The sequence below is a fragment of the Rattus norvegicus genome, chromosome 13 (assembly GCF_021556685.1).
Source record: "Rattus norvegicus strain SHRSP/BbbUtx chromosome 13, alternate assembly SHRSP_T2T, whole genome shotgun sequence".
Taxonomy (NCBI): Eukaryota; Metazoa; Chordata; class Mammalia; order Rodentia; family Muridae; genus Rattus; species Rattus norvegicus.
The window spans coordinates 84,969,265-84,988,643 of record NC_141546.1 but is presented as its reverse complement, the minus strand read 5'-3'; the positions used below and the strand labels follow the sequence as shown (position 1 = coordinate 84,988,643).

Sequence of the window (19,379 nt, the reverse complement as noted above, 5' to 3'; positions counted from 1 at the left end):
TTTCTCAAAAGTAAGTAGGGAAGGGAGATTACCATTTCATCTATATATGGAAAATCAGTGAAACTCATTAATATGTATAACTAATGTACATTAACAAAATAATGATGAAATGGAAGCATCTCGTATCCCAATATAGCTTGTTTGCGTCTGTGTATTTCTGTGGGTTGAGCTTATATATCCTACATCAATGCTTTTATCGTTGAGCTGTATCCCCAGCCTTATCTGTAGCTTTATCATGTGACTATTCTACTTCTCTTCATTTCCCCTGTATGTTTTCAGCTAACATTTATTATCTAACTCCTGTACGCTAGCCCTCCTTTCCCTTTCCCCTCTGTCAGCTGTATCAAGCCATTTTCTCAGTGTTGGCGATCTTTCCTTTCCAGGTCTTGTAATAGCCATCCAGGTATCTGTCTGCCCATTCACCTACCCACCTATCCAGCTCATAGACCAAAGTATTCCATTTATTTTTTAAACTGGGCTGAGCTCATGGCGCTGAAAGTATGTACCTTTTGGCAAGTATTCCCTTTTGACACTTCAATATATATATATATATATATATATATATATATATATATATATATATTAGTATCAGTGAGGTAACTGCAGTTAGCAAAGGTGCGAGGTTGCCAATGGGAAGGAAAACCAAAGCCTCAGTCACGAAGGCTGAATATTAACGGGCAGCCTTCCAAAACTAAGGGCTGACTTTGGGGGAAAATGTCATCCCTTTGTTCTCTCTGAGCTCTAGGGCCCTCATCTGAGCCATTGCTGCTGCACTCCTGGCCCTCCCTTTGGAAAAAGGAGCATCCATGTCCTCTGCCTCTCTCATTGTCCTAGAAGTCGCTTGAAGAGATAGACCCGATTCCCCTGTAGAGTCTATCATACGGTCTAGCGTAGAATGACTCAATAAATACGTTTTGAACAATATGCTCTTTATTGAAAGCTGTGGCTGCCAGTTTCTTAAGAGAATACTTCAGCCCCAGGGACTTGCATAGGTAAAAATCAAGGGACTCTGGGCAATCTCCATTGTGTACAGGCTCTGTTCTTCACTTAAGACTTCACACTTTCAAAACTGGAAGTATGAAAACCAGAGAACACACCCGTGTTGTTATACTTGCTCCAGGAAGGTACACCTGCCACTATCAACAGCACTGTGAGTGGCATTTACAGCTTCTCAGTCGACGTGGCATTCTGATAGGATTTCAGAGGGCATTCAAGACTAAGGCCAAGCAAATACTGCTAATAATATATCACACCCTTCCTTGATCCTGTTCCCCCAAGCTCTTTTTCCATCTACCTAACCTTTCAAAGCCACAAAGGTTCTTTATCAAATGGAAAACTATCTATTTATTTATGAATGATACTCCTTGTTAAGTGATAAAATTCCTAACCGACATAAGTTGATAGTAAAGTCTGAATGAAAAATGAATTCTCAAGAATGAGTAAGAAAACGTTGAAAATGTAAATGAGGAAGTCTATCCACCAGATGGAAACCATCAGACTTTCTCTAGGATCCAGGATATGTTAAATTTAGTTGCTTTTGACATCTCAACAAATTGGACTCTTTCAGAACCTGCAAAACCCAACATAACTCTAAATATAAATGCAACTTCATGACACTATAGCCTGCACGTGCACACCGGCTACCTCTGGTGTAACAGGACAGTTGAGTTCTGCCCTCCCAGCTAAGTCCCGCTCCCTGGACTGGTTCTCACTGACTGGCACACTTAGCACGACCTCGGGTTATCTAATCCCTTTTGCTTGCATTTCTTCTTTCACTTGTGTGCTGTGCAAAAGGTAATCTGGCTGTCTTGATACCCAAGAGACTCAGAAGACAATGACGGAGGAAGCCTGGGTCACTGGCAAGCAGTTATCTGGAAAATAAGAGACAAAAATCAGCTAGCTTAAGGTCACAGGCCTGCCCCGGAGGGATCTCTGCCCAGAAACCCGCGGGTCTTTCCCAACACCCGTAGGCGTTCGGAAATCCGTCACCTGAAGAATCACTGCCTGCTCGGAGATCCGTTCGGGGCGCGCTGATCCGCCCCGGGTGACCTTAAGGACCCGCCCTACAGTAGGTACTTAAGGTGGCGCCGGGCCTCACCGCCCGCAGGCTGCGAGCGTAGCCAGCTCCGGCCCCGCAAGTGCGTGAGAGGGCGGTGCCGCAGACTGACAGGACACCTAAACATCCTATTGGTCAAGAGTCTGAGCGACGTAAAGAGGCTCCGCCTTCCGGTCGCCGGCGCCCGCCCCTTTGGCCGCTCTCGGTCGCTGACGTGTCCAGCCGGCAGGCTTCCGCTCCGCCCCTGGGCCGCAGCCACTCACCGCGGCGAAAGGGGCGGGGTGGCCGGGGCCCGCGCTCCCCTCGGCTGCTGCTCGCGGCCCGCCCCGCCGCCCCGGCCCCTCGGATGACCGTATATATTCCAGGCGGGCGCGGGACGCCGGCAAGTAGCCGAGGCGAAGAAGCCGGAGCCTAGTCCAGCCGCGGGAGTGTCGAGGGAGGTAGGAGCCCCCTTCACGCGCGCGCTCCCAAGCCAAGCGCGTGGACCCGGCTACGGGTTGCCACTCGGTGCTCGGCGCCGGCTGCTCGGAGCTTCGGAGGGGCGTGGGCTGTGTCGCGGCGGGTCGGGGATGCGCAGAGGGTCTGGTGCGAGACCAGGGAGAGGAGGCTGGAGTAGTGATGGAGTCCCCGGCGCGTGTCCCCGCTGTTTTGAGTGGGGCCTCACCTAGATGGGGAAGAGGAAACACGAGGGTCTCAGGCTAGGGCCCGGGCATAGTTGTGCCATTTCTGGGGGTCCCCAGTGGGAATAAGTGGTCGCTGGTTCTGTCAGGGGAAAGCGAGTTGGGGTGTTTTGAATCCACGAGGGTAAGAATTGGTAGTTCCGACAAGGACAGTGGATCCCAATGGGGGATGTGGCTAACATAGGACCCGCTTCCCTTGATACAGATAGTTAGAGAGGTCCAGATTTCAGGGTCTCCCCTCAGATGAACGATGAGGCTGGAGGGCTGAGAGCGCACATATGCTTTTGAAGATTTCTAAAAGTTTGGTCTGAGACTGGCTGGTCTTCATCAGCACACTGTGAAATCTGAAATCCGGTGGTAATGATCATGCTAATACGTATGTATTTATGTGAGGCAAAAGTTTAGGGACTTGGAGGTGAAGTTCACTGGGCTTGGATCCAAGAGTTTCCAGGGAACTGAAGGCATTTGTCTATTTCATTATTAGTTGACTCACTTGGCTAAGGGAAAAGACTTCATAGTCTGTGCTGTTAGTCAGCGGTTAGGACTCAAGTTTGTCTCAGTTACCCCCCCCCCCCCCAACCTTTTTTTTTTTTTCCTGTTTTTGTTTGTTTGTTTTTGTTTTTGAGACAGGGTTTCTCTGTAGCCCGGGTTGTCCTGGAACTCACTCTGTAGACCAGGCTGGCCCAGAACTCATAGAGATCCATTTGCTTCTGAGTGCTTGGATTAAAGGCGTGTACTACCACCGCCTAGTTCCATATGTTTTGTTTTGTTTTTTTTTTCAAAAGCGATTTACTAACCTATTCTGAGGGCATATAGCAGTAGAGGTGGGTGGGGGGAGGAAATGGGAAATACTGGACTTCTTTAATGTGGCATTTAAATTCTAATAAAGGCATGTTTGATAATGGTTTGTCGTTTATGTTGATCCAGGTGTGTTAGGTTGGAGGCACACACCAAATTTAGTCATAATTTCTAGTGTAGACTTTTGATCTTAGTATAAAAATCCACATCTTTTAAAGTCTCTTCTCTGTTGCTGTATACCATTTACTTACACACGCACACCTCTTACAAAAATCAGGAGATATACTATGGTTATAGTTGTGTCGGGTAAATATAAGTCATGTTTATTATGAATGTTACATAACACATAAATGGATAGATATGAATTTGGTAACAAGTTTTATAGATTGCTGGTTTCTGGGACCAGATATCAAAGTTTACAATAAGTTATTTTATTTGCCTGAACATGTTTTTTCTAAGCACCTATAGGGGAATAGTACTTATTGAATGAGTTTTTTTTTTTTTTTCCCTGAGACAAGGTTTCTCTGTGTATCTCTGGCTGTCCTAAAACACATTCTGTAGATCAACCAGGCCTCAAACTCAGAGATATACCAGCCTCTGCCTCTGACCAGACCACACTGACCCGGAACTCACAGAGATCTATCTGTCTGCTTCCTCAATGCTGGGATTAAAGGAGTAAGCCTCCACTGCCCAGCCTTGAATGACCTTCAAAGGAACAGTTCTACTTAACATTTATCATAGTATGTTTGCATGTACTTTTAGTAGACGAGACCTCTTTGTTTTTTAATCTTAAGAATATATGAAAAAGGCTGGGTCGTCTTCATGAGGAAATACATACACCAGGGAAGTAAAATTATTTGCACAGAGTCAAATGATGGGGCAAGGGACAACTGGAGTGAGGAGCCAAGAGCTCGGGGCGCTTCTTTGGTTACACATGTCCCCAGGGATCTGACTATAACATGCCCCCTCAGTTCCTCACAAAAACAGGGCTGAACATGAGTAGGAATCATTCCTTGGGAAATAATACAAATCTACTTTTCCCTACTGTCTTATTTTTTATTTAATAGAAAATTATCTTTGAGAATTTTGTACATATCCCAGCTATCTTATTAAATGTTTTTTAAAAAAGTGATATAACTCTTGAAACTTAGAAGTCAACTGAAATCCTTTTTTTTTTTTTTGGTATTTAGAGTCAGGGTTTCTCTCTGTAGCCCTGGCAGCCCTGGAACTCGCTCTGTAGATCAGGCAGGCATTGATCTCACAGAGATGTGTCTGTCTCTGCCTCCTGAGTGCTGGAACTAAAGGCAAGACCACCACTGCCCAGCTGAAATACCTTTTAATATCCTAGAAAGTGTCCAAGCTAGGCCTCCTAACCTCCTGGCCTTTGTGTCTCCCTCTGCTCAGAGGAATTCATTCAGACTGTGATTTGTTTTCTTGTACTGGTGACCTTGAGAGTTTTATCACACAACTCTAGTGTTACCAACTAGCGTTCTGCTGTCTAGTCAGCAGTTTCTTTTTGGATGTTTGGTAAGTGTATGGAGTTGAAAATGACCCGAAGTAAAGGATAGAGTCTCTCCAGTCACCAATCGTCCCTAAATCTGTTGTGCCAACATTTATTTAGCGAATGGCATCATGTTTCTGTATTGGGTGTTTCACATGCTACTTCCTCAAGAACACTTGGACCTAAGCTTGCTTTATGTCTTCTTATATATTCTCAAGAATTAGCCAAACAGACACCCCCCTCCCCACCCCTGGATGCTGCTGCTTCTTACCTAGTTTCCCACTACTGTGCCGTGAGGACTTAGTCCTTCCGCCCGCTATATGTCTCCTCATAGCCGTAGCTCATGTCCTTTTACACTCGTCTCCTCCTCTGGAATGTGATTGCTTTCTTGTTCTTTATCTTACTCCCCTACCATCCACATCAGACTCTGGTGGGCAGTAAGTGCTCATTAAATATTTGGTGGATGAGTTAATACTCACATAAAAGTTACATTTCCTCCTTAAATTCTCAGTCATCACGCATGCTCATGAAAGGGTTGCTTTTATGGGTAACCTAGTCACATGTGAGGAGGGTGACTGGGGATGAATCACCACTCAGTGTAGTTTTGTGACACAAAAAAGCAAACCATGTTGGGCCCATAGGTTATTCTGGAAATGAAAAGTCCCTAATGGCGTCGTTTCCAGCGTAATGTAGCAAGATACTTTACTACATCCTTGGTAATGACTGCTAGTAAACTTGTGAAGGTTTACTGTGAGGCTGGGTGTTACTCCAGCAACACCCCTTTTTGTCTGTGTTTCCTATGGGTCTTGGTTCCATCAAGAAGCCACGCTGAGTGATGAGCATACCCATGTTTGTACTGACTGCTCTATGATGCTCACTTGATGAAGTCACTGAAGGATTCCATTCTCAGAGTCTCCTTTGTACAGGGCTGCAGCAGCCTTCAGGCCTGCTGCCACCATGTCCTGATCTCTGAGTATATATGACACTGGAGGCATTTTCCTTATTGCTCCCATTGAGGACATTTTCTTTTTCTTATATAAACTTTTTGGCTTTGTCCTTAGTAGCTCTTCCATGTCCAAAAGGTTGTGACTTAGCATTTTATAGAGGCCTCTCAGTACCCTAGGCACTTTCAAAACTGCTTTTCATCACAGTGAGGATACCTCTAACTTTAGAGGTAAGTGCTCCTTTGCTGTCTGTTTGTGTGCCGTTGAGGTAGGGCCGTGCTCTGTAGCTTGGACATAGTCTTATTCGGTAGCCTAAAGGATCCTCAGATTCTTCATCTTGCTTCATCAATACAAATGCTAAGATGGCGGCATTCACCATCCCACCTGGCCGAGAACTGTCTTTGCTCCATTTTATAGACAAAAAATTAGGGCATTGAAAGGTTAGATAACTAGACCAAAATCACAAAGTTGGACCATGGTGGAATTGAGGTAAGAACCTGAGTCAGTCTGATTCTAAAGCTCAGTGTTGGTCGCCACCATTATTATGCCTGTGTTGAAGTGAGACCTCTCTCATTGGGTTCTTTGTATTTCCCCTGCTTTTGTGAGGACAGAGGAGGAGGATAGACTTGGAGTCACATACATCTGAGTTAAAAATTCCCATCTTTCTAGGTAGTAGTGATGCAGCCAAAGGCAAATTACATAACTTTACTTTGAGCTTCATTTTCTCATTGGTTGTGAACGGTTATTTGTTAGGTCTCAGCATTGGATGAAAATTATTCCCATTTTATAGACACTGGGGTTGAAAGTATTTATGACTTGGTATAGGCAATAAAGTTAGGAATGTCCCATCTGTTCCCACATCTGGCAGCAGTGTGATGGGCGTCTGGCGTGCCTCTAGGAATGCTGAGAACAAGAGGCGTCTCTGGTGTTGCAGCATGGTCTGTTTTCATGTTACAGCAAGACTTCTCTAGGAAGTGCAGGTGACCCGAGTGTCCAGGATGTCTGCCACGTACTTTCTGTGAGGTAGACTCCTTTTGACTTTTTGTGTCTGGTGCTGCACTGGGTGAGCCTGCACATGCTGCCCTTTTGGCTGCAAAAGCCATAGTGCTATTCTTACCCTTGCCTTGATGGACACAAGGTGTAGAATTCCCTCTGCAGTTTGTAAAGGTTGATGCTGAAGGGCCCTGCTGAGGTAGGAACTGGGCATCTCATTTTATAGGTGCGGGATGGGAGGCCTGGGGCAGTTGAATGATGCATATGCACTGTCGAATGCTCTGTACCCCTGGTCACCATCCTTCAACAGGAGGTTAGGCTGCTTGTTTTGTACCTCCTTCCCTTTAACTGCCACAGCTAAGCAGTTGGATTGCAATGCAGTGGTGACTTTTTTTAAGTGAGCCTCGAAGTTATCCCTTTCATTCATACCCGGCAACCAGTCTGGGCCATACATTTGGTTTTTCTGTTTTGCTTTCTTCCATTCATTTTCTTTTTCAGTTAGCATACAAAATAATGGATCTCATTATGGCATTTTTAGGCATGTATCACACATAGTTCATATTGTTTTCCTACTGCTTTCTTAGTCCCCTTTTCTTAAATAGTGTCACCTGTATGTATGTGTAGTTAAGTTTGGATTCTACATATAAAGAGGAATGTATATTTGGTCTGTTCATTCTCCATTCTACTCCCTTGGACCTTTTCCCCTTTTTAGTTCCTCTTTTGCTTTCATGGTGCATGCATATGTGCATGTGTATGTTTTAAATCTAGATTCTGCATATGAGAGAAAAATGCAATATTTGTCTGAATTTGGTTATCTTCACTGATGACCTTCTAGTTCCATATATTTTTCAGAAAATGGCATTTCATTCTTTATGACTAAATAAAATCCCATTACTCTACAGATCATATTTTCTTTATCAGTTTGTGTGTTGATGGTGTCTAGGATGGCTCCATACCTTGGCTATTAGGAACAGTGCAGCAAGAACTGTGGACGTGCTGGTCGGTTTCCCCGCATGCTGACTTAGATAGCCAGAACTGGCTATAGCTAGGTCCTGTGGTAGTTCTACTTTTAGATTTCGAGTAACTTCCATCCTGATTTCTATAGCAGATACACTATTTCATGTTTCGTTAGCCTCATACAAGTGTCCCTTTAGCTACGCGTGTTGTCACTCTGTTTTTTAATGTTTTACTTTTTACGTGTGTGTGTGTGTGTGTGTGTGTGTGTGTGCGCGCGCGCGCGCGTGTGTGCGTGCGCGCACGCTCGCTCGCTCGCTCGCTCGTGTGAACATCTTATGGAACTTGGTTCTCTCTTTTCACCGAGTATGTCCTGCGGATAGACCTCGTGTGCTCAGATGTAGAGACAAGTGCCTTTGAGCCATCTTATCTGTGTTTGATTTCTTTTTTGATGATTACCATTCTAATTGGGCCCCTTGGGTATTTATATCCACAGTTGTGTTTTAGCTTGCTTTCCTTCTAGCTGTCCTAATTTACAGTATATTCTGTACCATGGCTTCTCTCTCTCATCTTTTTAAAGCATATGGTGATAGTGCCTTGTCTATCATTCCATTGTTGGCTTCACATCTCTTACTCTTTGATCTACAGTCTGTTGCTGGGTTTTCATGGGCTAGCCCTACCCTACACCATATCCTGTCATTGTGTGTAAGCCTTCACTTTCTGACTGATTCCTATCTTCTTCATGCTCATTCACCAGGGCCATCAAGGTTTCCTTGTTTCCTGCTCTTATCTATGCAGTCTGTTTGACCCCCTCCAGGGTTAAAGAGCTAGATTGTGAACATTTCCCAGCTGGTGTCTGTTCAGATCTTGCATTTATCAGTACTAGGTGGGTGGTAGACTAAATATTTCTTGATGCTCTTACTTTTTAGCACCATGCGGTTTAAGATTTGGCCTTGTGATCCTGGGATACTCATGCTTGTGGCTAACACGGTCTTCCTTCCCTGATTGTTGTGTGCATCACCTTTCTTTGTAGTTGGGGCGCAGGTCTTAGTGAGTAGATGATGGGAATGATCCTGTTTCCCTGTGGGGGCTGCTATTGAAATGTAGCTCTCACAGTTACTGGTGGGTGTACTCTGATACAACAGTAGTTCTCTCCATTGGAGGCAAAAGGACAACAGTGGTGCAGCAGCAGCAGATGTGGACAGTGGCAGGGGAGTGAGATCATGGGGGCAGGTGCCACCCCGGTGTCTGCTGCGGAGCTTTGTGCTAGAGCCTCCTCTATGTGAATACTGATGACAGTTACAAGTGATGCAGAGTGGTAGCAAGGTGGATGAGACTTGTAAGTAGAGTGCTTCCCTGTAGTGCCGGCACATAGTGCTAATTACTGTTTAAAGTTGAGCTTTCACAAATATTGACTGTCAGAAAGGCAGAAGTTCATTTCTAAATATTGAGTTTTTAAAAACATATTGTCTAACATAGCTTAAAGACGCGGCTATGTTCTGAGAAATGTGTCATTAGGTGGTTTCATTACTGTGCAAACATCATACATATTATAATCTCATGAGACCACTGTTAAATAAGTGATCTTGGCCAAAACGTCAGGACATCTGTCTGCCCTTTCTTAATTCCTTTTCTTTTTGGTTCACAGCTCCCCCTCCTCTGTTTTTACAAAGCCTCACTACCAGAGCACCATGAATGTTAATGACCTCAGACAGAGGTTGTCCGCGGCTGGGCAGCAGCACCTGCTGCAGTTCTGGAGTGAGCTGTCAGAAGCCCAGCAGGGAGAACTTTATATGGAACTCCAAGCCATGAACTTTGAAGAGCTGAACTCATTTTTCCAGAAGGCCGTTGGCGAATTTGATCGATCTTCTCACCAAGAAAAGGTGGATGCACGGATGGAGCCTGTGCCCAGACAGGTTTTGGGCAGTGCTACCAGAGATCAAGACCAGCTGCAGGCCTGGGAGAGCGAAGGTACTGGGCTTGTTTATGCTTGTTTGCCCAGGGTTGTGAGATGTGCTGAAATTGTTCAAGTTGCTGGGTCATGTAGCACTGTGCCTGTCATACTCGACATCAGGTGACCCACTAGCAAGTGGCAAACATTCTCGCCAAGGTAGCTGCAGTGTCTGCCGTGGCTGGTCTACATCCTGCTTGAGTTATCGCTGCCTGGTTTCAAAGCTTTTCTCTAGTCTTTATTTGGCCTCAGTCTCTTTGTCTTTAAATTCCATACTCTTGCTAGGTTACTTTTCCTGAAATTTTGTCTCACGAGTTAAATGTTCCAATTTAAGCTGCTTTGACCTGAAAAATCTGCCTTAAACTGGTTTTCCACGCCTGCATTTCCAGCTCTGTTTTCTTCTGTGTTACTATATCTCATTCTGTTGCTGCACATACTGTAGCTGAGGCAAGCAATCCACCTCACCTAGGTGCTCTGTTATGCGTTTCCTCCTGTGTTTATATTTATCTTTAGTTTGGTCTGGGTTGTGCCCTTTCTCTGCTTAGGGTAGCACCTTGAAGGTCATGGAGCTGGGTAGGCCAACGTTCTGCTACTGTGGACTGACATTCTTTCTTTTGTTAGGGAGGTACTAGAGCTCAAGCCCAGGGCCTTCTGCGTGTGAGGAAAGCACTCTGCCACCAACCCCATCTCTAGACAGGGTCTTAGTTGCCTGCTGGTTTTGAGCTCACCATAAAGGCCAGGAAAGCTTTGAACCTGCAGCCCTTCTGCTTTGGCCTCCTCAGTAGCCAGAGAACTATAGTCCTAATTCTTACACTCATTCTTCAAAAATTGTTTTCTTTTTAAAGAAATTTATATGTATAAGTGTCTTACCTTTACCCTCATGTTTGTCAGTAGATCACATGTGTGCAGTGCCCACGGAGGCCAGAAGAGGGTGTTAGACCACTTCAGAATGAAGTTAGAGAAGGTTGTTATTATGTAGGTGCTGGGAATTGAACTCAGGACCTCTAAGTCTGCTCTGAACTGCTGAGCCGTGACTCCAGCTTCCTTACACTTATTCTTTAAGAGTCTCCGTATTTGCTATTGTCAGTGCTCTCCTCGCTATCCGAAGTTGGAATAGTTGTGTATGCTTGCATTTGAGGCTGCCTTTAAGTAACAGCTATTTGCATTTGTCTTCCTAATTGCGTCATAGACATTTGAAGAGCAACACATGTCCTGTATGTCTGTGTATGTCAGACATCATTTAGAAGGAAAATTTGCAGTTATACACGGATCAATATTATGTGTTGAATTTGCCCACAGATTTCTTGTTCAAAACATATAATTTATTCTTATGTCTAATACTAACTTACACTTTGGAGAATGGCAGAATAGTTCCACAGTAGCTTTTTGGTAGAGTTGAAAACTTTGCTTTTGTAATCTAGTCCTCCTTTAAATAATAAGTTTGTTAAAAGTATACCCTCAGCCTGTGCATTAGTTACTTTTGCATAGCTCTAATGAAACAAACCAGTTTAAAGAGAGAAATGTGTGTGTGTGTGTGTGTATTCCTAGTTTCAGAGAGTTCCCTCCGTCCTGATCATGAGGGCTTGGTGGAGCTGAGCAGCTCACATCATGGTGGACCTGGAAGTAACAAAAGAAGACCAGGAGCTTGCATCTCCTTCCCTGGCTCCTTCTTTCCCGCTTTGACTCTGTCAGGGCTCCTCCCCATAGGATGGTGTCATCCTCCTGGACAGAGGGTTTCTTTCCCTTTATTTAATCTTCCCTAGAAATACCCTCACAGATATACCCAGGAATGTGCCCTACCAGTCTCCTCGGTGAACCTGGGTCTCTGTCAGGTTGACAATGAAGACAGAGCAACACAGCCGTTGAGTGTTTGCCTGCACCTCTCGTTAAGTCTCTGCCTGCTCTCTTAGCTGAATGAACAAGTGAGACTAATATAGAAACTACTTTCAAAATACCAGAAATTGCCTATATCAGATCGGTTTTTCTTATATTACCTAGTTGTGCACATGTTTGCTTTCATAGATGGAAATAATGTCATAGCAACAATATTATCTAGGTGGCTATTTTTTTCTTTTGCCTTTTGACATTCCACCTCGCACTCCATGAAATAAGAAGAAAACTGGTGACATTGACCTTCTCTGTATCTCTCCCTCCCCTAGGCCAACAGGTTTATTGGTTTTTGAGTTGTGTTCCAAAGAGCCCCAGAGAGCTCACTTGTGGGGAAGCCATTTATTTCATACAGGGAAGAGGAAGCTGGTTCTAACCAGGCAGGTCTCTAGCCTTTCACATCTGTCACAATGGTTCCACTTCCTTCTGTTCTGTGTATTCAGTTGGGATATGAGGCTTTATTCAGAAGGAGTTAAAAGGACTTATTCAAAAGGATGTTAAAGAGCAGCTTGAGAAAGATTGGTTATTCGTTCAGAGGATGCCTTTGAGATCTGAAATGCACGCATATGCCTGACCTAGCCTCTTGCCAAGAGAGTATGGCTAGCCTGGCCCCTTATGAAGGAAGCCATGGCCAACCTACCCTTTTACCAAGGTTTACCAAGCTGTGGCTAACCTAGTTTCTTACTGAGAATTGGGCAGGCCACTCAGAATCAGAGAATGACTTTCAGGTGAACCCTTATGAATGGAGAGTTTTGGTGAGACGGTGACTTATACTGACTTTGGAATCGTTAATCTTGCCTTCCTGCCCTGGGTTTCAAAAAGAGTCCTGCTCCAAATCAGGATATAGTGAACTCCTATATCCCAGCTGCCATGTTTCTTCTTAGGGATTAAGGAGGGTGGAGTCATAGCATTTACGGTTCAGGAATCTGGTATAGAGGCTGTAAGCAACAAGCAGGCCCCCTTTGGAGTCTTTAGCTCTGTAGAACTAATCGACATGTATAATTTTTCATTTAAAGTATAATCCACAGTTGTTAGAACCGAGTGTGGCCCAAGAAGGAACAAAGCAAACTTCCTTTTGGCTCAGTATCAGGAAACCATATTTATTTGTGGTTTAACAGTAGGGTGGAGGGGATCTTGTAACTGATTTTATATCCTTCTCACTTAGCCAGAAATTGCTGTGTGTTTGCATAGTCATAGCAATAGAAAGTTTCTGCAGTTACTAATCAGAGGAAGGAGTTCACAGTGGTGAAGATTATAGCATTGTATTTTATGTGCTGGGAGGAGCCTCATAACTGTTTCAAGGACAATTTTGTTTTCTTCATGATGGTAGAAAAAAGTACTGTGTAGTAGTTTCCAAGTGTCTGTTATGGAAATGATAATGGACATTTGAAACTGAGGGTAGAAAGTTATTTCTTAGGGGTAAGTAACCTCCTTGTTGAAGAGAGGTCTTACTTTAATTTGAGTTTTAAAGTTTTCTGGCTACACAGAAATAATGTAACAGAATAACAACTGGGAACTCTTGAGATCTTGAAAGAGAAGCAATTAGAAGCTTTGAGAAGAATACCATTTTAGTAAATATACACTGGAAAATATGATTGGTTGGTACAAATGCCATCTTTTACTTAAAATGCTTATTTAGTTGAGTACTCCCACTTATACCAATAACTATTCTGTGTTACCCGTTTTCTTGCCCATAAGACACTTGCCTAACATTTATCGAGTTGCTGGGGATGGGTGCTGGGGCCTCGTCTGGCTGGGTAGTAAGAGGCCCAAGCACTCGGCTGCATCCCAGTACTGTACCTGTTTCTTCTCTTTCTATAGCAGCATGGTGGGAAGATAACTGTCTTGTGGAGAAGAAATGTGCTCAACATTATTTCCTCTAGTTTTTCTTAGGTCTAGTATAGTAATGTTTTAATAGATTTGTTTTATTTTAAAGGTAATACATATCTTAAAGAAGAAAATACTAAAATACTAAATACTAAAAATGTTAAAGAAAAAAAGAAAAATTCTGCCATCCCATACTCTATACATCCCATACTCTATACATCCCATACTCTATACATCCCATACTCTATACATCCCATACTCTATACATCCCATACTCCATACATCCCATACTCCATACATCCCATACTCTATACATCCCATACTCCATACATCCCATACTCCATACATCCCATACTCTATACATCCCATACTCTATACATCCCATACTCCATACATCCCATACTCCATACATCCCATACTCCATACATCCCATACTCCATACATCCCATACTCTATATATCCCATACTCTATACATCCCATACTCTATACATCCCATACTCTATACATCCCATACTCCATACATCCCATACTCTATACATCCCATACTCTATACATCCCATACTCCATACATCCCATACTCTATACATCCCATACTCCATACATCCCATACTCTATACATCCCATACTCCATACATCCCATACTCCATACATCCCATACTCCATACATCCCATACTCCATACATCCCATACTCCATACATCCCATACTCTATACATCCCATACTCTATACAACCAGTAGTGTTTTATAGTATTTTCTTTTACATACACACGTAGGATATCATTGTGTAGAAATTTATATGGATTTATTATTAAATAGGTCAAGTATATTAAAACAAATATTTTGAGACAAATATGGTCTAGTAAATGCCTACATATGCTACTTTCACTAAAAGTTAAATTTTTTTGGCTTCATGTGTCCTCCCTTTTGTTCCCTTTTTTCTTTGTTGCTGTATTCCAGATATCATTCTGTTTTTATCTTAATAGTTCAATATATGACTTGAAATATGTATACCGTGCCAAATATCTCTTCCCAACCCACATTAATCACAATGCCGTTTTGTTGACTGCCTAGTGAAGTTCACAGTAATGCGTTAGTTTATAAAATGAGTTCAGATGGGGATGGGGATGGTCTTGATTAGTCTACTTGTTGTGTTTAACATTTTGGGAGCATTCAGTTGTAACATGTGATTACAACTTAACAACTTACTGTGGGCATGGCGGTACATGCCTCTAGTGTAATACATGGGTGTGGAAGCAGGAGGATCACTATTAGGTCAGGTCCACTTTTGGCTGCATGGAAAGTTTGAGGCCAGAGGTATGTGAGACTTTGTCTCAAAAAAACCAAGGTAAGACAAAGCTTTTGTGTTCCAGTGTTTCCTCTGACTAGCTTTCTTGATAGCTTTCCTTCCTTTGTCCTAGTAGAATCACCTGCTGATGCCGCTTGACTTGTCCTGAAGTGTCCACAGTTTAAATGGACGTTCTGTTGTGCTTTGCTTTGGAGGCACCCACGAGACCGTCCTTGTTTTAGGCACCTGTCCAAGTTAAAGCACAGGGAGGAACTAGTACGACCCGGAAGCTATCCAGGAAGGGTCTGACCTTCTCAAGCCACTACAGACTGCTCTGTTTCTTGTTATGTTATCCAGGGAGAGTGCTCAGAACCTTCTGGGATCACACTGCCAAAGAGAGATGTTCTCTAGACCTGCAGTTGTCTCTCTCTGGCTTAATGTTTTATTTTTTCTGTCTGTGTTAAAATCTATCCTGTAAGAAAGTGTTAACCAGGTCCTATTATGGAGAGGTAAAAAGGAGGATAAAGGGTATACTTTTTCATATTTCTGAAGACTCTTGAGGGCACACATACACACGTGTGTGTGTGTGTGTGTGTGTGTGTGTGTGTGTGTGTGTGTGTGTGTGTACGTGTGTACATTTAAAAACATATTTTTGAAACACGGTTTTGCTGTGAGAACCAAGCTGGTCTTGAACTCCTGCTTCTATCTCCCAAGTGCTGGGATTGCTAGTGTGCAGCGCCATGGCCAGCCTGCTTTAGGATCTGTAAGTTCATGGTTTTGCAACTGCTACTTGGGTAAGCACATCTATGGTTAGTTAACTTTATTTTCACTGTTGCCTATGTGAAATATATACTACTGCCAGTTTAAAATAGTGTGTCCTTGCTTTTATACCGAGGACGCACTGTTTGCCTACTTGATTTCCAGCGGCATGCTATTTGTCATTGTAAGACAGATACTAACTTCAGTACTACGCATTTTTGATAGGCAGTGAAGCGTCACTCTAGTCCCACAGCCGGAGTGGCACATTCCTTCAGCAGTGCCCACCATCGGGTTCTGCAAACAGCGACGTGAACTGCATTAGATTTCGAGTTGTCCTGGACTGGATTTTCCAAAGGCAGCTTTTCCTCCTTTCATTTTTCTGTGTACTCATAAGCTAGATTCAAGAGCATGAAGAATACAGAAACCCTTTGTGCACATGTATTTTTATATGCGTGTGCTTATGCAAGTATATAAATGCATGTGTGCACATGCAGAGCCTAGGACACCCAGGTGTCTTCTGCTAATGCTCTCCACCTTATTTCCTTGAGACATGGTTCTTTTCTGAAGCTCACCTTTTCCTCTCTGCTGGCTGGCGAGGCTGGTTGGCCAGTGAGCTCTTGGCCTCTGTGTGTCTCCTTTCCCCAGTGCTGTGGTTACAGGCATACAGTCATGCTGAGCTTTTTATTTTATTTTATTTTATTTTATTTTATTTTATTTTTAATAGTCACTTAGCAATAACCACTTTTTAGCAGTCTTTTTTTTAAAACTTTATCTGTATTTTTTTAACATTTATTTATTTATTATGTATACATCATACAGCTTTCTGCCTGCATGTATGCCTGCAGGCCAGAAGAGGGCACCAGACCTGATTATAGATGGTTGTGAGCCACCGTGTGGTTGCTGGGAATTGAACTCAGGACCTCTGGAAGAGCAGACAGTGCTCTTAACCTCTGAGCCATCTCTCCAGCCCCACGCTGAGCTTTTAATGTACACGTTAGAGACTTGAATTTAGACTCTTCTGCATACAAAGCAAAGTCACTTACCACTGAGTCATCTCTCTAGTCCATGGAAAAACCTTTTAAATCACAATTTATATGGATAGTAGAACTCATAATAGTGGTTGTTAAATGGAATCAAGGCATATTAATTCTTTTGAATTAAAAAAAGATATACTTTAAAATTATTTTTAAACATGTATGTGCATGTGCATGTGTATGCATGTATGTGCATGTGTGTGTGTGCATGTGTGTGTGTGTGCGTATGTGTGTTACCTTGCAAGTGCCCATGGGGGCCAGAGGCATTGGAACCCCTTTGGAGTTGGAGTTGGTGTTACAGGGCAGTGGAGAGCCAGCTGGTAACTGAACTTGGTCCTTCTGGAAGAGTAGCTCTTAACAGCTGAGCTAATGCTCCAGACCTACAAAAACATGTTAATGTGTGTGTCATTGAAGTCTCCCACTAGTTTTTGGGTGTTTTAGTGGGTTGCCCTAGCTTAAGTTTGTAGTTGAATTATGGAGGTTTTGTGATACAAGTCTTTTCTTTTTCAGGACTTTCCCAGATTTCTCAGAACAAAGTAGCAGTTCTTCTTCTAGCTGGTGGGCAGGGGACAAGACTTGGAGTCACGTATCCCAAGGGCATGTATGATGTGGGCTTGCCATCCCACAAGACACTTTTCCAGATACAAGCAGAACGTATTCTGAAGCTGCAGCAGTTAGCTGAGAAACAGTATGGCAACAAGTGCACCATCCCCTGGTAAGCGGGTCTCATGCTGAAGCATCTGCTCTGTAGCATTCAGATGTGTGTAACTTACTGTCAAGAGGACACGCTTGTTACCAGTGATCTATGAAAGGCAACCCTACATATGCTAAAAGTAATATATGTTATAGCTAGCTGCCCTCAGTGGCTTTACTGGGAATATATACTCACTTTTATACCCTTAGATAAGCACCTTAAGAATACCTTTCAGTACCCAGCAGACCCTCAGTTCGGAAACTTCTTACTGACTGGTAGTGTGTCTAAAATAGGCCTTCTGGTTGAAAATTAATTTCCTCCTGAAATCTGAAGGTGTTGCTGCCACATGTCCAGTGTCATTTTGATCCCTAATCATTTTGTTTCCTCTCTCAAGCATTTGGGTTTCTCCTTCATAGTGTCTTACACCTCGTGATAAAGTGGTATGGCTCATTAGGCCTTTTCTGTCTAGCAAATCAGATCCTAAGTACCAGGTTAGGTGGTTCGTCCCTCTTCCCCCATCCCCCACCTCTTCCACATGGTGGCTTTCCCCAGAGATGAAAGCCGCGTTGACGTCTCTGCTATGGGTCCCATTTGTTTCCTCAGCAGCTACTGGGGTGCTGCATGCAGGGTCTCAGTCTTGGTCACTGCCTCCCAAGCACTGTGAGTGACACTCAGGTCACTGCCTCCCAAGCACTGTGAGTGACACTCAGGTCACTGCCTCCCAAGCACTGTGAGTGACACTCAGGTGGTTCTGCACTGCCTTTCACTTTTTCCCTTTTTCTTTAGCTCTCTGATTAATTTCCTGGAGCAGTTAAGGGGAACCAGCTATGTATCTGACATCCCTCAGGGCCTTGATCTTATCACTTCAGTCCCACAGGACCAATCAAAACTGCTGGTTTTCTGTCTCCCAGCAACAGCCTCCAGTCCCAGTGCAGACTCCCTAGCCTGTGCCAGCATCAGAAAAGACTGTCAGGAAGAAGCAGCTGCTTTCCTTAATTCCCTTCGGAAGATTCTCCCTCTCTGGGGCTTCAGGTCTGAACCATGCTGTCCTCTGATTACTTTGAAGACATGATTTTTGGAATAATTTTCCAAGATATTCAAGTTCTTTTGCAATATAAAAGTACTGGGATGCTGTGAACTTTTTTTTTTTTTCTCATCTTGATCCTGTTGGGGGTGATTAAAATGCCCCAAGTGATTTGTTTGGCATACATATTTACTGTGGTAGGAAATCATGCCATCTTCTTCATCAATTTAAATATTATTTTTGTTTTATCTTCTGCTTGAATGTCTGCACTACATGCATGCAGTATCTGCGAGGCCAGAAGAGGGCCTCAGATCCCCTAGAAATGGACTTCAGTGGTCATTAACTACCAAATGGGAACCAACCTGAGTCTCCTGTAAGAGCAAGTGCTCCTAACTGTGAGCCATCTCTCCAGCTCTGTAGTTCAGCAGTTGATTTATTTAATGATTATTAGTTGGGTTGCTGTTTCTAAGTCCTAAGTATTGATCACTAACTAAAACAAAAATCTCAATTTTTATGTAGCTTAAATTCTAGGAAGGCCTGAATCACTTTAGTTTAGTTTCTAACTGTAGTTTTAGATAGGATCTTTTTTCTCCCTTGCCATTACGTCATGAATTCAGTTTTTTGGAAAATGAAAGATTTGTTTTAGTTTTTTATGTGTATAAATCTTTTACCTGCATTATGTCTGAACACACTTATGTGTGCCTGATGCTCAGGGAGACCAGAAGAGGTGCTGGATTCCTAGAACTGGAGTTAGAGACAGCTGTGAGCCACCATGTGGATGTTGGGAATTGAATGATGTCCTTTGGAAGAGCAGACAGTGGTTTTAACTGCTGATTGATCTCTCGAGATCCTCAATTAAAGTTTAGTGGCAACAGAATGTATAATTTTACTCCCATCATTATAACTGGATGCTGAGCAGAGTCAGGGATCTCTCTCAAATTTTAATAAGAACCACAAGAAAATACTAACCTGTGTTGTTGTTACCTTTTCC

At 43.3% G+C, this 19,379-nt stretch overlaps 1 protein-coding gene and 1 long non-coding RNA gene across 4 annotated transcripts in view; one reads left to right on the top strand and one right to left on the bottom strand.

Moving 5' to 3' along the window:
- Positions 1 to 908: 908 nt before the first annotated feature.
- LOC102549303 (uncharacterized) lies at positions 909 to 2,140 on the bottom strand. Its single transcript, XR_015636140.1, has 2 exons — positions 1,990 to 2,140; positions 909 to 1,871 (listed from the first exon to the last, which is right to left on the bottom strand). It is a non-coding gene; the product is annotated as an uncharacterized LOC102549303 (long non-coding RNA).
- Positions 2,141 to 2,313: 173 nt separating this feature from the next.
- Positions 2,314 to 19,379, top strand: part of Uap1 (UDP-N-acetylglucosamine pyrophosphorylase 1) — a 34,541-nt gene continuing 17,475 nt past the window's right edge. For all 3 annotated transcript variants that reach the window (NM_001429959.1, NM_001191930.2, NM_001429958.1), the window contains exons 1-3: positions 2,314 to 2,496; positions 9,575 to 9,897; positions 17,181 to 17,385. In NM_001429959.1, coding sequence (NP_001416888.1) covers positions 9,618 to 9,897; positions 17,181 to 17,385 — 485 coding nt within the window. In that variant the 5' untranslated portion in view covers positions 2,314 to 2,496; positions 9,575 to 9,617. The remainder of the gene's footprint in view (positions 2,497 to 9,574; positions 9,898 to 17,180; positions 17,386 to 19,379) is intronic.